This window comes from Montipora capricornis, chromosome 11, assembly GCF_036669925.1.
Source record: "Montipora capricornis isolate CH-2021 chromosome 11, ASM3666992v2, whole genome shotgun sequence".
Lineage (NCBI taxonomy): Eukaryota > Metazoa > Cnidaria > Anthozoa > Scleractinia > Acroporidae > Montipora > Montipora capricornis.
This window is the reverse complement of record NC_090893.1, coordinates 12,859,076-12,872,199: the sequence shown is the minus strand read 5'-3', so window position 1 is coordinate 12,872,199 and position 13,124 is coordinate 12,859,076. Positions and strand designations below refer to the sequence as shown.

Below are 13,124 nucleotides of genomic sequence, written 5' to 3'. Positions count from 1 at the left end.
CCAGTCCAATACTGAGGATACGAATATGGCAAGCAATTCTCAGGCTAAATGGAACACTTTGATTGGCTGGTTTTTGGTTGGAATTTTACAGTAGGGAGTAATTCCATGGAAATGGTTCTTTTCCGGATTTTTCTCTCTCCCGGGAAATTCAAGTTGACCGAAACACAAAAAGGATTAAAAAAAAAACAGATTTTAAATTTTTCATCGTAACAGAAAAATTTATAGTAAGCGGAATTTAGTTTACGTGTGAAAGGTTATCGTTCAAAGTTCGCTAATGGAAAACGAAGATTACGAACATTCACCAAGCGGAGAGGTGTCCCATTTCTCAAAGAAACGATACCATGTAATAAACAACTCGCATAAAATTCTTCGATTGCACTCACGTGATAAGACGGCCATGTTGGTGTCAAAACAATAGAAAAATAAATGTAGCTCACGTTTTGCATAATAATAGAATCAAATTCCCAAAAGACTTCTTTCCACCAACATGGCCGCCGTGACGTCAGATGCAATCAAAGAATAACATCACTCGATCGGGACCGTAGTGGACAATATTGGCCCTTGGTCGTTTTCATATTGACCTCATGCTGCCACCACCACTATTACTCAAGATTTGCATAATAATAGAATCAAATTCCCAAAAGACTTTTTCGCTATTGTTCTTTCCACCAACATGGCCGCCGTGACGTCAGATGCAATCAAAGAATATCATCACTCGATCGGGACCGTAGTGGACAATATTGGCCCTTGGTCGTTTTCATATTGACCTCGTAATGCCACCACCACTATTCCCCAGTACGGCCCTCGCACTCGGTTAGTAAGAGGTTGGTAACTTGGAAGTACAGCATCAATCACAAAAAAGGATAACACCTTTAAGGTAATTCCTTGGCTTTGTATTGCGCAACCCTACTGCGCATAATTTCTTGCACAAAGATGTAACAAAAAAGATTGATTTCCTTAACAAAGAGACCTTTCCCTTGACTCCTGATCAAGAGGATCGTTTCTACAGTAAGTTCTACTTCAGTGCATGTTTCAACTGACCATGCTCATTATCGCACACAACTTTCCTCTCACGTAACGGCGCAGAACAATGCTGCGATTATGCATAAATAGATGGGTAGATAGGTCTGCCGTATGCATGATAAGAATGGGAACGACTCCTGGATAACAATACAAACTACAACTATTATACAAACGATAGAAATGCGCATTTAAAATAGTTTTGAACGTGTTTGGTACGAAGATTTCATGCTTTTAACAGAAGAGTTGTGGATCAATCACGTGGCGCCAAATTCAAACGAATTCCATTCCTTGTGCGCAGCATAATCTCCGGGAACAGGTCTTTGGATGTCACATGATTTTCCTTGCTTATCGATAAATTAAATCTGCAATCACATAAAAACAGAACTTTCGTTAGAAGAACGAGAACCTTCAAATGCTCAGGCCAATTTAACAAAATTGAACAATTTAATCAAACTTGAAACAATAAACTTTGTTTTAACAAGTAGAATCAGTTAGACGAAAACAAGACCTTTTAAGGATTAGGGAAACAGCAATCTTCATTTCAGCCATTGCAAAATTGGATCCTATGCAATTTCTGTAGAGATCAATATGCAAAATATACAAGAATATAAAAGTGCCAAGGTTCCAGATGTAAATAGGTAAGACGTTGATTCAAGGGGCCATTAGCCAAGAGTAAGAATCTGGTATTAGGTTTGTGCCCATCAGCGTCAGAAAAGAATTTATTTTTAAAACACGTTTTGCGGGAAAATAAAGAATAGAGCAAAAGTTGCACCTTATTCAATTCAAATCTCCCAGGGTTAAGATTCTTTGTGTATTTCATCTGCATTATAATGGTCTAACATGTAGCATTCACATTTAAATAATATGGAAATACCTGGAACAAAATGTTTTTTTCCCAAAGGGTTTGAATTGGGTACAACATTGAGATAGCCATTTTCGGCTGTTGTTTATTTTCTCGCAAAACGTGGTTTAAAAATAGACTCTTTTATGACGCTGATAGGGACAAGGGCAATTTGGGTAAATGTTAACCTTTTCTCTATTACAGATGATTAGTTTAGGAATCTAGGAAAGACTACTGTTCTGGAAGTTGAAATGTTCCCTTCCGGTTGCCGTCCGCGTCTCAAAAACTTCGCGTACATTTAAGCTCCTTGTTAGCTGCGAAGATTTGTAAAGAACCATATTAAAAACGCACGGGAACTGGGGGCAAGGGACCCAGTAAGCTTCTAAGAACTGGGGACGAGGAGGCCATTTTCAAAATATCAAATATTCAGCTTGATAGCGAGGCAGTGAGGACAAAAACAATACAAACACATTGGAATGAATGTGAAAAATATTTACATGTCATAGTAGTATATTGAGACTTGGCGTACACTTTTTATGCTAATGAGGTGGTAATAATATGCTAATGAGTTTTTTGACCGTGATTTGTTCTGAAAATAAAATTTAGAGAACACCTCACCATGAGTTAAACATATGGGGGTTATACTCTCTGTTTTTTATTTTAGATCTGGCTCTGATATGTTACCCCTGAGATTAGGGAAAAGACAATTGCGAAAGAAGTAGGGGATAAGATAAAATACTTGTACCCTCATTCTTTCGTGATTGTCGTTCCGTAAAGATAGGTTTTGTTTCAAAAAACATCATTTCGTCAATTAGTCTTCCTCTGTATCCATCATCTTCCCCGACCTCGAGTCTCAACCCACTCTTTTCACGGTCAAAACTTATTAGCATATTATGTACCACCTCATTAGCATTAAAAAGTGTACGCCAAGTTCCAATATACTACTGTCATCTACTTTCTTTTGTCTTTGTCCTCTAAACCTCTCTTTCAAGCTGAATTTTAATATATCGAAAAAGGCTTATTGCACTTCCGAGGATGCGTCCTATTCTCAAAGATACAAACCTTGGGCCCGCAGAGAATGGTATATAGGCGAAGGGTGATCTTCCCTCTTTGTTTTCAACCGTGAATCGTAACGGATCAAAAACCTGTGAGGTTAAAGAAAAATAGCCTGCATGGGACTGGTAAAATCAAACAATAGAAGAATGAAGCTCCTTTCAACTAGACTATCGACCAATGTAATGCCATCTCAGCCAATCAAGGCGCAGTTTCTCCACTGACGTCACAAATGCTTCACTCAAAATGGTACTATTATCAAAAAATCTTTTTTTCTTTGGATTTCAAAACCATGTTAACTAAACACTAAGCGAACCAAAATTTGCATAGGTAATAGCATGATTTGTAGTGATATTTGGCATAAATACCACGAGTGATATTTCAAAATTGTTATACATAATTTCACGATCCATCAGGCGAGTGAAAGTTGTGACAATTTTGAAATATCACGAGTGGTATTTATGCCAAATATCACATACAAATCATGTTATTATTTGTTTATACTACAACCTGAAAAATTCATGTAACGCGAAGAACTTTTGAAAATTTTCGTCGAGTTGTTTCGTTTCGTAGGCAAGGAAATTGGTTTCAAAGTTCTTGTTTTTGGCGCAGCTGGTCCAGACATTGAGCCAGGTCAATGAACGTTTTTGAGCATTTTGGTTTTCGGAATTTTCTGTTATAAAATAATCAGGATAGTACGTGCACTCTCGTTGGTCAATATCTGTGTTTAGATGAGAGTATGGAAACACGGCTGTGACATCACACGAATTTTGATTGGTTATGTTGTCAGACGGGCGTTTTGATTGGCTGGTAGGAAATATGAGCCTGTATCAAGAAAATTTCAATCTAAAAGTAAAAAAACCAACATTTTCCTTCATTTGTGGAATTATTTTTGAGAAATATTTTATAAAAGCCATAGAGAACTTTTTTCCGTGTTTCCATAGCCTCATCTAAACACTCGGGTGACTTGGGAGAATTCTCGACAGTTATGCAAACCCTCGACTGCGTCTCCGGTTTGCACAACTATCTCGAATTCTTCCAACTCCCCCTCGTGTTTAGATGAGGCTATGGAAATACGGAAAACGTTTTCTATTGCTTAACTTTAAAAGCTTGTGAGGACTGGATCGAGGAGAAAATGACGTCAAAGACTCACTAGTTTTAGAATGCAATGCGTTTGTACGCGACTGAATTAATATGCAACGTAACACGGGAGTTTCGGGCTCTCAAATTTTGTAACTCGTGTTTTGCATACATAATAAACTGCGTTTACACGCAGAACTTTAAAGCTATTGATTGAATGACGTCACTTTTCCCTAGAGCCAACCCTCTGAGGTCCAGTCGGTCACTTTTGAACGTGAGTAATGGCGTACCGTGAAATCCAAAACTTACACTCAATGTAAAGAGCCTTTGGATAAAAATCAAAGCTCAAAATTTTGCCAGGCAGGTATTAAGCAAACACACTTTCAAAATCTGAAGAAAACAAGGAAGTGATTGTTTGATCATAGTACCACTTTAACTTTTCAAAAGCACTTCATTTTGCACGGAAGAGTGGGTCTTAAAAATAACCGCAGGAGAGAAAACGATTATTCAAACTAGAAGTAATAATTTTTGGCCTGTAGTGATCTTACCTCAGGGTCCTTCCACACGTGAGGATTGTGATGTAAGGCGTATGCGTTGATCATGATCCAAGTTCCTAATTTTCAAGCAAATAAACGATACTCAGAGATAACAGACGAATATCTGATCGGTTCCTAAGGCCCCAAACAAATAGTTAAACGTAGTATAGACCTTATTCATAAATGGCGGTCACATTTATAATTCTTTTGTCCACGTGCAAATTAGCCTTCCAAGCCTCATTTTAGAGCAAGAATTCTTTTCAATTCACTGTATGGTATCGAGGCTTGGTTGTCTAATTTGCACTTCGACAAAAGAATTAAATTGGCCCCCATTTATGAATAAGGTCTATTACTTTGCCATTTTATAAGCTCGACAATTTTTAAATTAGAAACGTACACTAAGAAAGAATGGTCCCTAAAAACTGATCCATTTGTATAATAATAAACAATGAGAGTTTGCACACTCCTTTCGTGCAACATACACCTTATTTCAAAATTGCCTTTTTGGCCTCGTTCGAGGTTAAATATTCTTTTGGAATTCTGTCTAATGGCAATGTGTCCGAAACACGTCATGAGATTTTATCTGTCGTTCTTTTCTCATCCCCAGTCCCTTTTTCTCGCGCTGGAAATATCTTTTAGGGGTTCCGTCTCTTTGTTGCTGTTGTTGATCGCCATCTTGGATAATGAGTTGTACTTGAATGAATTCAAACAAATGGAGAGCATGAACCGACTCCATTCGTAGAGCATCCTCATATTTAATGTAGCGTTCCTCCATTTTAGGTGGGGAAGTCCTCCGTGTCAAGATAACGCCACTCGCGCATTTAACCGCAAAAACTACTAAGAAGTATTAGAGGCCTATCAGGAATAAGCACAATTCGTTACCCCTTGTTCGCGTGAATGGCAAAAAATTTACGGCCTAAAAGTAGTAGTTCTCTGAACACAGTAGTAGTTACTCACAGCCTTGTTAAAAATACTCAGATGATGCGGCTATCGACCGATAGTCGTTAAAGTGAAATAAAGGATCTGACTGAAACATGAACAGAATACCTTTTGGTACCAGTTTTCCATCAATCTCATAAGATTTGTCCAGACCGCGGCTGAACATGGGAAATGGTGGAAACAGTCGCATGCTCTCTTTTATTACGAGAGTGACATATTTTAGTTGAAGCAAGTCATCCCTACGGAAAGAACACAATATGGGCTGGTTTATGTAATGTTTATAAGACTTGATAATTCATGAAACTGGAAATCTATGAAAAAAGTCACGAAAAATGGCTCTGCAATCTGGTTATCCGGTAGCCTGTTTCACTGAAATTCAAGTAAGTCGGAACGAGGAAAGAGATGCCGGAAAAAATATGTTAGGGTCCCACTGAACACAAATCAGTCAATGGTGCGAGGGGGATTAGAACATGGCCTCCCGTGTATCTTAATTTTAGTTAATATCATTTACTTTTTAGCACTTTTGGATTTTCAACACATTCCTCACACTATGAGAGCCTGTTCCAAGATTGCCTTTGTAACTGAGTTATCTGATGTTCACGATTAAAAGTGGTTGATCAAATTTTTATCTTACCAGTGGAGTTCCTTTTTGTCTCTAAAAACTTCGTCAACCTCTTCTTGACATTTTTCTTGGTGTTCCGGGTATAACGCAAGGTTGTACAATGTCCACGAAATTCCTTAACAAAGAAAAAAGTCACAAATCATTTAGAAACTCAAAGTGATAAAAAGTAAAGTTTCATGAAAACGACACCGAAGGCATAATTTCAAAGAGGCAACCTAGTTTTAAAGTGATTTTCATGTAACTACTTCTGTTTATAGTGAAAGTGCACATAGCTGTCAATCTAGTTCAGAAGCACCTACTTTTAGTAATCCGAAAGAAAAATCGAAACAAATTCCTTTATCTTTAAGAAACCTCTGAAAAAATGCATTTCAAAGGGACCCCTCCTACACTGACGTACCTGAAATTAATAAAAAAAATGAAATCCTTTTCCATTTAGATCTTTACACATTAACTATTTAACTCTGTAATAGCTGTATTATCATGGATAGTATTAGGTCAAGAGAAAATGAGGGGACAGAGAGGGAGCCTCCCGGTCCAGCCCTTGGGATATGTCATGTCCAAGAAAGTTATTTTTAGACGAGCGGAAGTCTTCCGAGACGTCCGCATGCAGGCCAACCTCGGTCCGATGTTTGAACGAAAATAAATATTCATCAGCCTTCCACGTGCGCCGTCATTTTCTCTTTTCACTAAGAACCTGAGAGCGAGGCAAGACTGCATGCGGACGTCTCGGAAGACAAACTTCCGCTAGAACAAAGACTTCCGCTCGTCTAAAAATAACTCTCGTGAACATAACATATCCCGGCCAACGCCCTGAGCCTCCCTCTCTGTCCCCTCATTTTCTCTTGATTAGGTTTATTATAGTACTGTTGTTTAACTACCTTGTAGGGCATAAATACATTTATATAAAATTTAAACAACATTTATACGTTATAAAAAAAGTAGCTAAATAAATAAATCAATAAACCGACGACTTGTAATTTTCTTATCCAAAGCATACCGCCCTAGATTAGCCTGTGCTACCTGCCTGTCTGCTTAAATGTAAAACTGTTCTGATTGTAAATATAATATGTATGCATATATGTATGCAACTTCATGAAAAATAATTAAAAACTTTAACTGGTAGGAGACAACCAGTCGGTTATTTACAAAGCGGGGTGGAGCCAGTGGTCAGAGTGCGACTGGAACCCGGAGCACGCGCGTGTAAAACCAATGCCCTAACCATTGCAAAATTAACGATGCCTCCTGACTACATGATTTAATTTCCTTAAATAATGCAAGTATTTACCTGAAGCAACTGTGTCTTGTCCAGCTGAGAAAAAGGTGACCACTTCAGCTCTTATCTCTTTATCACTTAACCCATCGCCATCTTCATTCTGTTGTCCGGCAATAGAATCAATTATCAACAATTACAAGAAAGGGGTTTTAATGGAGCTGTTGTGTTTGTTTTACCGTTGTGTTACTGTTTTGTTTCTCTATCAGAACACAAGCACTTTCGTCTTTCTTTCCATCACCCACACATTAACACAACTGTAGTAATAGGATTGATGCTTATAGATGGTTTTCACTCACGTGACTTGGCGGCCATATTGGTGTAGAAAACAATACAAAATGTATGCATGGAATATGCATAAAATATGCATAAAAATAGAGTTTGGTTCCCAAAGGAGAGAACGTCTATTGTTCTTGTACACCAACATGGCTGCTGTGACGTCACGTTAAAATGATCTATAGCTCTTACGTTAAGAGTATCAAGTACAGACCAAGGAGGGACTTTGAGTTTACAGTTTTAAGTACAGACCAAGTCATCCTTATTGACGCTACACTTGCAATGTCAATAAATAGCAAAAGGGCAAGACAGAACCGCGCACCAAACTCGTCAAACATGAACGCGGGCGAAGAAAAAAGATGCGCGCAGGATAGATCACCACATTGAAATTGTTTTCTGAATCGAGGATTCCTTTGCCACAGCAGTGAAAAAATGATACATACCCTGATTTGAAGAAGAATATCCACCATATCGAGGTGCTTTCGTTTCGTGGAATTGTTATGATTGCCCTATGAATCAAGAATTTTTAAAGAAAAAATGCGTGAAGGAAGTGACACCCATAAGATAGCCACTAATAAGTTTCTTTGATTGTCAATAATGGGCACTCGTCAACTACATTTTGACTTCGTCGGTCTTTAAAGGGAGAGTATCACAGTATTGCGCATGTTCTATCCGTAGAAAATGTCATTGTTTATAAGCCCATCGGAAGCAACGTTATGATTAATGCGGGAATTTTACACGTACGCGTGAGAATTTATATCAGCCCTTAGCTCATTGGTAATTTTTAAAGAAATTTTTACTCGTTCGTGTAAATTTCCCGCGCGAATTATAACTTCGCTTCCGATTGGCTCATAAATGATAACATTTGTTACGAAACTTAAATGGCCCAAGTCAAAGAATCTTTGTGATACTCTCCCTTTATAGGTTTGTTCAGACCCCTAAGTTGAAACTGAAAAGAAACTTGCCGAAACTGGATCGCAACTGTCAGTTTGATGTAATGTTCTGAAAGGTGCAGAAACGAAGAAATGGCCGCATGCGTCCCGAATAATTAATCACTAACACTCAAATCGAATTGGACTAGACTCAGCTCCAGTGGGAGGCGTGGTGACCTCTTGGTCAGTTTGCTCGACTTCTGATCGAGTGGTCCGGGTTCGGGTCCTGGCTGGGGATATTGTGTTGTGTTCTTGGGCAAGACACTTTACTCTCACGGTGCCTCTCTCCACCCAGTTGTATAAATGGGTACTGGTGAATTTAATGCTGGGGTAACCCTGCAATGGACTAGCATCCCACCCAGGGGGGAGTAGAGATAATCCCAGTGAAATCGCCGGCTGTTCACAAGCGCGATTTGCTGTCGCCGTAAAATCGCCGTTCGATCGCAGCTCTTGTCGCGCGATAAAATCGCTCTGTGTAAACGAGCCTTAAGAAGAAAGGACTATTGTAGGTTACAAGCAACCTTAAATTACCGACAGGTTTTAAATGCCAGGACACGTCCTCGGGCTCGCTTCGGAATGAAAGTATTTGCGCGGACTTAAAATCCAACTTGGCTTTGAAATCAAGTGAAGTCCTTGTTGTGTTTTTTTAATAAGAAGTATTTTACGAACTTTTTCTTCCAATGTCATTCGTCTTTTGCTTATTATGTCTTCAGCCGCTTGATGAGCTACAGTGCAGCTGTGATAAAAGCTTCTCCCTTCACTCGTCCATCGAAAAATCCAGTCTGGGTGAAGTATTGGTGTACTGATGATTAAAGCACAATAAAGAGATGAATGCGACTCAAGGGGAATGGACCGGGAGAATTGATTATTATGAATAAATAATAATAACAATAGCAATAATAATAATAATAATAATAATAAGAATGACAATAACAACAACAACAACAACAATACTACTACTACTACTACTAATACACTGTAACAATAATAATGAACAGGCGCGAAAATTTTAATGAACATTCTTAACTGAAAAGTCTAGTCAGCTACTTTAAACGACTATGACCATAACTTTGACGATAAAGATGATTTTTATGACGATGATGACGTTGCGGATGTTGCTGATGGTGACGATGACGAGGACACTAATAACCATAATTTACTAATAATGATGAGAACGAGGTTACATAAGTCTGATTAATTAATTAATTTAATTAATTTAATAAGTTTAATTTACTCTAACCCTAGCCTAGTTTAATAACTATTCCTAATTTCCACTTACATGAGTCTCTTTATCAGTGCTTTGGAAACTGCAGTTACACTTCTTGTGAACTGATCCTGTGTCCTAAAAAAACCGAATTTAAGGAGTAGCAGCAAGACCCTATAGCCTTTAAAGGTATAAAAATGGGTTTTGTTCAATCGTCTTATAAGGACCAAACATTGAAGGTGAATACTCACACGTTTGTCTGACAATTGCTGTTAAAGCTAAAGGCGCATTTTAGAGTCGAGTCGAGAGCCATTAAACCAAGGTCTTTAAAACATTCCATTTTCTCTGGATTCTTAGTCCATTTTTCCTGCGAAGAAATTTGTTTTATAAACTTTATTTGTAAAATAAATCTCTTAGTTCATGTCCTTTCAGGGCGTTTTGGATGCGTGAATAAAAAGAAAAAACTCTTTTTTAAAAGACGTTTTGCATCCAGGAATGAACATACAAACAAGCACAAGAGGCCGAATTCACATATGCGCATAATTCAAAACCGATGTACCGTAGGATATGCATGGTAACATGCTGTACGCATGCGAGATTTGATCTTTGATGTTTAAAAACATGGAAGTATGCCCAAACAGAATTAGTAATAATTATGTGACTTACCAACCTAGACCACTCCCCTCCCCCTCCAATCTCGACCTCCCTCATTTCACGAAAAGGAAAATTAATTTGGAGAGATTGACTTACAAGTAACGTGTTTGTTGATTCATGGAACAGCTTTACATAGGGCTTTAAGACGTCCGCGTGAAAAGCCGGAGTTAGCAGTTTCCTCATTTGTTGCCATCGTTTTCCATTCACAATAGTCAAGCTTTTCCCTGCAGAACCAAAAATGTAGTCATTGTTGATGTTGCCGTTACTAACGAGCCTGGAAATTTGAAGAAAAAGTGAAGAATCCTCTTCACCCTTTTCTGGACTAAACAGAGAACACCCTCCCCTTTCCCTGTTCCATTTTGTACAGCAGCCTATTCTTACCTGTAAATGGTACGATAAGGCTGTAGACGAATTCTTCCTTTGGCACGTGGTTCGAGAGAACAACTTTAAGTGAATCAGGGTGACAAAGGACAAGAGCTGCTCGCAGTGGGCCAAACCACAACGGATAAGCTGTCTTAAACTTCGAAGCACATTCAACATGAAATTTTAAACCATTGCCATCAAAAGTTGCCTGTAAAATAACAGACGGCAATCAGCAGAGAGTCTCAAGCAATTTGGCAGTGAGATTGGGAAAGGGAGGAAGTATGGGCAGCGAACTACGCCTATATATATGTTAAGAGGTCACAGTTTTTCGTTATACGGACCGACCCTTACCTGGTAAATAACTTATTTTTATTTTTTTTCCTCTCTCCCTTCTCCCTTTCTACATTTGACTTACTTTCATTGTTCATTTCAGTTTACAGTGTCCCCAATTAGCGCTCCAGCGCTAGAACGACTAGACACTTAAATAAATATAGTTTACGTCATAGAAAGTGCGGCGTACGGGGTTTTATGCACGAGTTGCTTGTGTCAAAAACCCGAACGAGCGAGGAACGAGCGAGTGAGGGTTTTTGACACAAACAACGAGTGAATAAAACCCCGTACAAAGCACTTTCTATGTCGTAAACTGTTTATTACACATCACATGAGAATTTTTCTGAACGCGAATTAGAAACAAAAACTAACTAACAATAGAACCAAATGCAAATTTAATTTAATTCAATAACAAAGTACGATTTGCACGAGATGCACGAGTGATTGGCATGGAAACGCCTTTACGCTATCGTTGATTGGTTATACTTTCACATGTGAAATAGCTGTACGCCATTCTGATTGGCTGTATAGGCCTTTTTCACATGTGAAAATAAAGTGTATAGATTTGTACAAATGAGCTTTATGGAATAAAATTCTCATGTTATGTGTAATAAAGTTCCTTTCCTTTCTCTGAAATCACTTTTTCAATTGTTGACTCACACCGCGCTTGATAGCGAATGCAGTATCAAAGCAACTTACAAAATGAACGTCTCAAAGAGAAATATTTTTATTAGAATTCTATTTCCACGCCTCTTGTCTAATAAAAAGCTATTTTTATACACTTATTTCTGTATGTAATCGGATTCGGTATCAAAAAATAGAAATTTAAGGTTATTACACACGCTCACCCAACCAGGGCTAGGATTCCGCCCGGGTTGGCGGGCATTCGTCAGGCAAGAAAAAATTCCACCCCTCCCAGAACCAATCAGATTGCAGGATTCGCAGAATTCCGCCCGCTCGCGCATTGAGAAAAGCTAAATACATATATTTACAGATAAAACGTACCGAAAAAGCTTCTGTTAACACTGTAGAGTTTCCAGGAAGCTTTGTTTCCTAATATTAAGCGTAAGAGACGCAAACAACGTTTTTTAGAATTTGAAGCAATTACGAGTCATCTTTTTTAAAGGGGCTAGGTCACGCTATTTTAGGTAAATTTGTTTAATTTTGTTAATTATGAGCTCCAAACGTCAAATTGTCAGAGCAAGAGTCTTTCATTTGCAAAATTACGGCCACATAACAACTGAGAATGATTTTCCAGCTGTGTAAATGACATTTTGATATAGACTGATATAAGTTTGAAAAAAGGTGGGCCGACGTTTTTCAAATTTACCCAAATTCAATCCATTTCAATCCTCTCCAGTCTTGTCCATCCGTGTACCTTCTTGGCTTTGCTGTGTTTTGTTAGAGTTCTTCAATAGTTTTGAACAGTTATTTTGATATTTTAGTTAATTCTATGACCATTCGATCAGTGTTGAAATTGCCTAAAATTGCGTGACCTAGCCCCTTTAAAGCGCGGGAAAAACCTGCGTGTGAGTCGTGATCCTCTTTTGACTTCGTTTCTTATTGGTAACAAAAAATGGTGAGACATTTTAAGTGAACCAATAAGAATAGCCATTTCTTTCGAGACATGGTTTAAAACTACACTCACGTCTTGGCAAAAAAAAAAAAAAAAACACGCGCGTGTATGGCAAAAAGGAAAGTACAAGGTTTCTTTGCATAAAAGATATGAATTTTTCTAAGTGAAGGAAATTAATTTCACAGCGCCTTCGCGTAATATATTATTTATTTCACCCGTTTTTATTATCATTGACTGATCCCCAGCATGAGGTGTCATTAACTATTGGTGAGCCAGTCATCCTTCTCATCTCATGTTATGTATGTCATAAGCTAATTTAAGTACATATGGTCTGTTGAGGAAACAAAACTTATGATAATAGATAAGCGAGTAAAAAGATGCTCCCAAAACTGATTGCGCCGGGCGATGTTTCTCGAAAGCTTGTT

The 13,124-nt window shown here is 38.2% G+C and overlaps 1 protein-coding gene across 2 annotated transcripts in view; it reads right to left on the bottom strand.

Moving 5' to 3' along the window:
• Window positions 1-871: 871 nt before the first annotated feature.
• The window catches only part of LOC138023941 (cytochrome P450 4B1-like), a 13,325-nt gene continuing 1,072 nt past the window's right edge, over window positions 872-13,124 (bottom strand). Inside the window, exons 2-15 of one of the 2 annotated variants that reach the window (XM_068871021.1) lie at window positions 12,129-12,176; window positions 10,812-11,001; window positions 10,527-10,654; window positions 10,028-10,143; window positions 9,852-9,914; window positions 9,242-9,374; window positions 8,084-8,149; window positions 7,380-7,467; window positions 6,107-6,209; window positions 5,581-5,711; window positions 4,546-4,610; window positions 2,927-3,009; window positions 1,532-1,597; window positions 872-1,385 (exon numbers count right to left, since the gene is read on the bottom strand). In XM_068871021.1, coding sequence (XP_068727122.1) covers window positions 1,274-1,385; window positions 1,532-1,597; window positions 2,927-3,009; window positions 4,546-4,610; window positions 5,581-5,711; window positions 6,107-6,209; window positions 7,380-7,467; window positions 8,084-8,149; window positions 9,242-9,374; window positions 9,852-9,914; window positions 10,028-10,143; window positions 10,527-10,654; window positions 10,812-11,001; window positions 12,129-12,176 — 1,392 coding nt within the window. In that variant the 3' untranslated portion in view covers window positions 872-1,273. The remainder of the gene's footprint in view (window positions 1,386-1,531; window positions 1,598-2,926; window positions 3,010-4,545; window positions 4,611-5,580; window positions 5,712-6,106; window positions 6,210-7,379; window positions 7,468-8,083; window positions 8,150-9,241; window positions 9,375-9,851; window positions 9,915-10,027; window positions 10,144-10,526; window positions 10,655-10,811; window positions 11,002-12,128; window positions 12,177-13,124) is intronic. The other variant, XM_068871022.1, reaches the window with a different exon arrangement.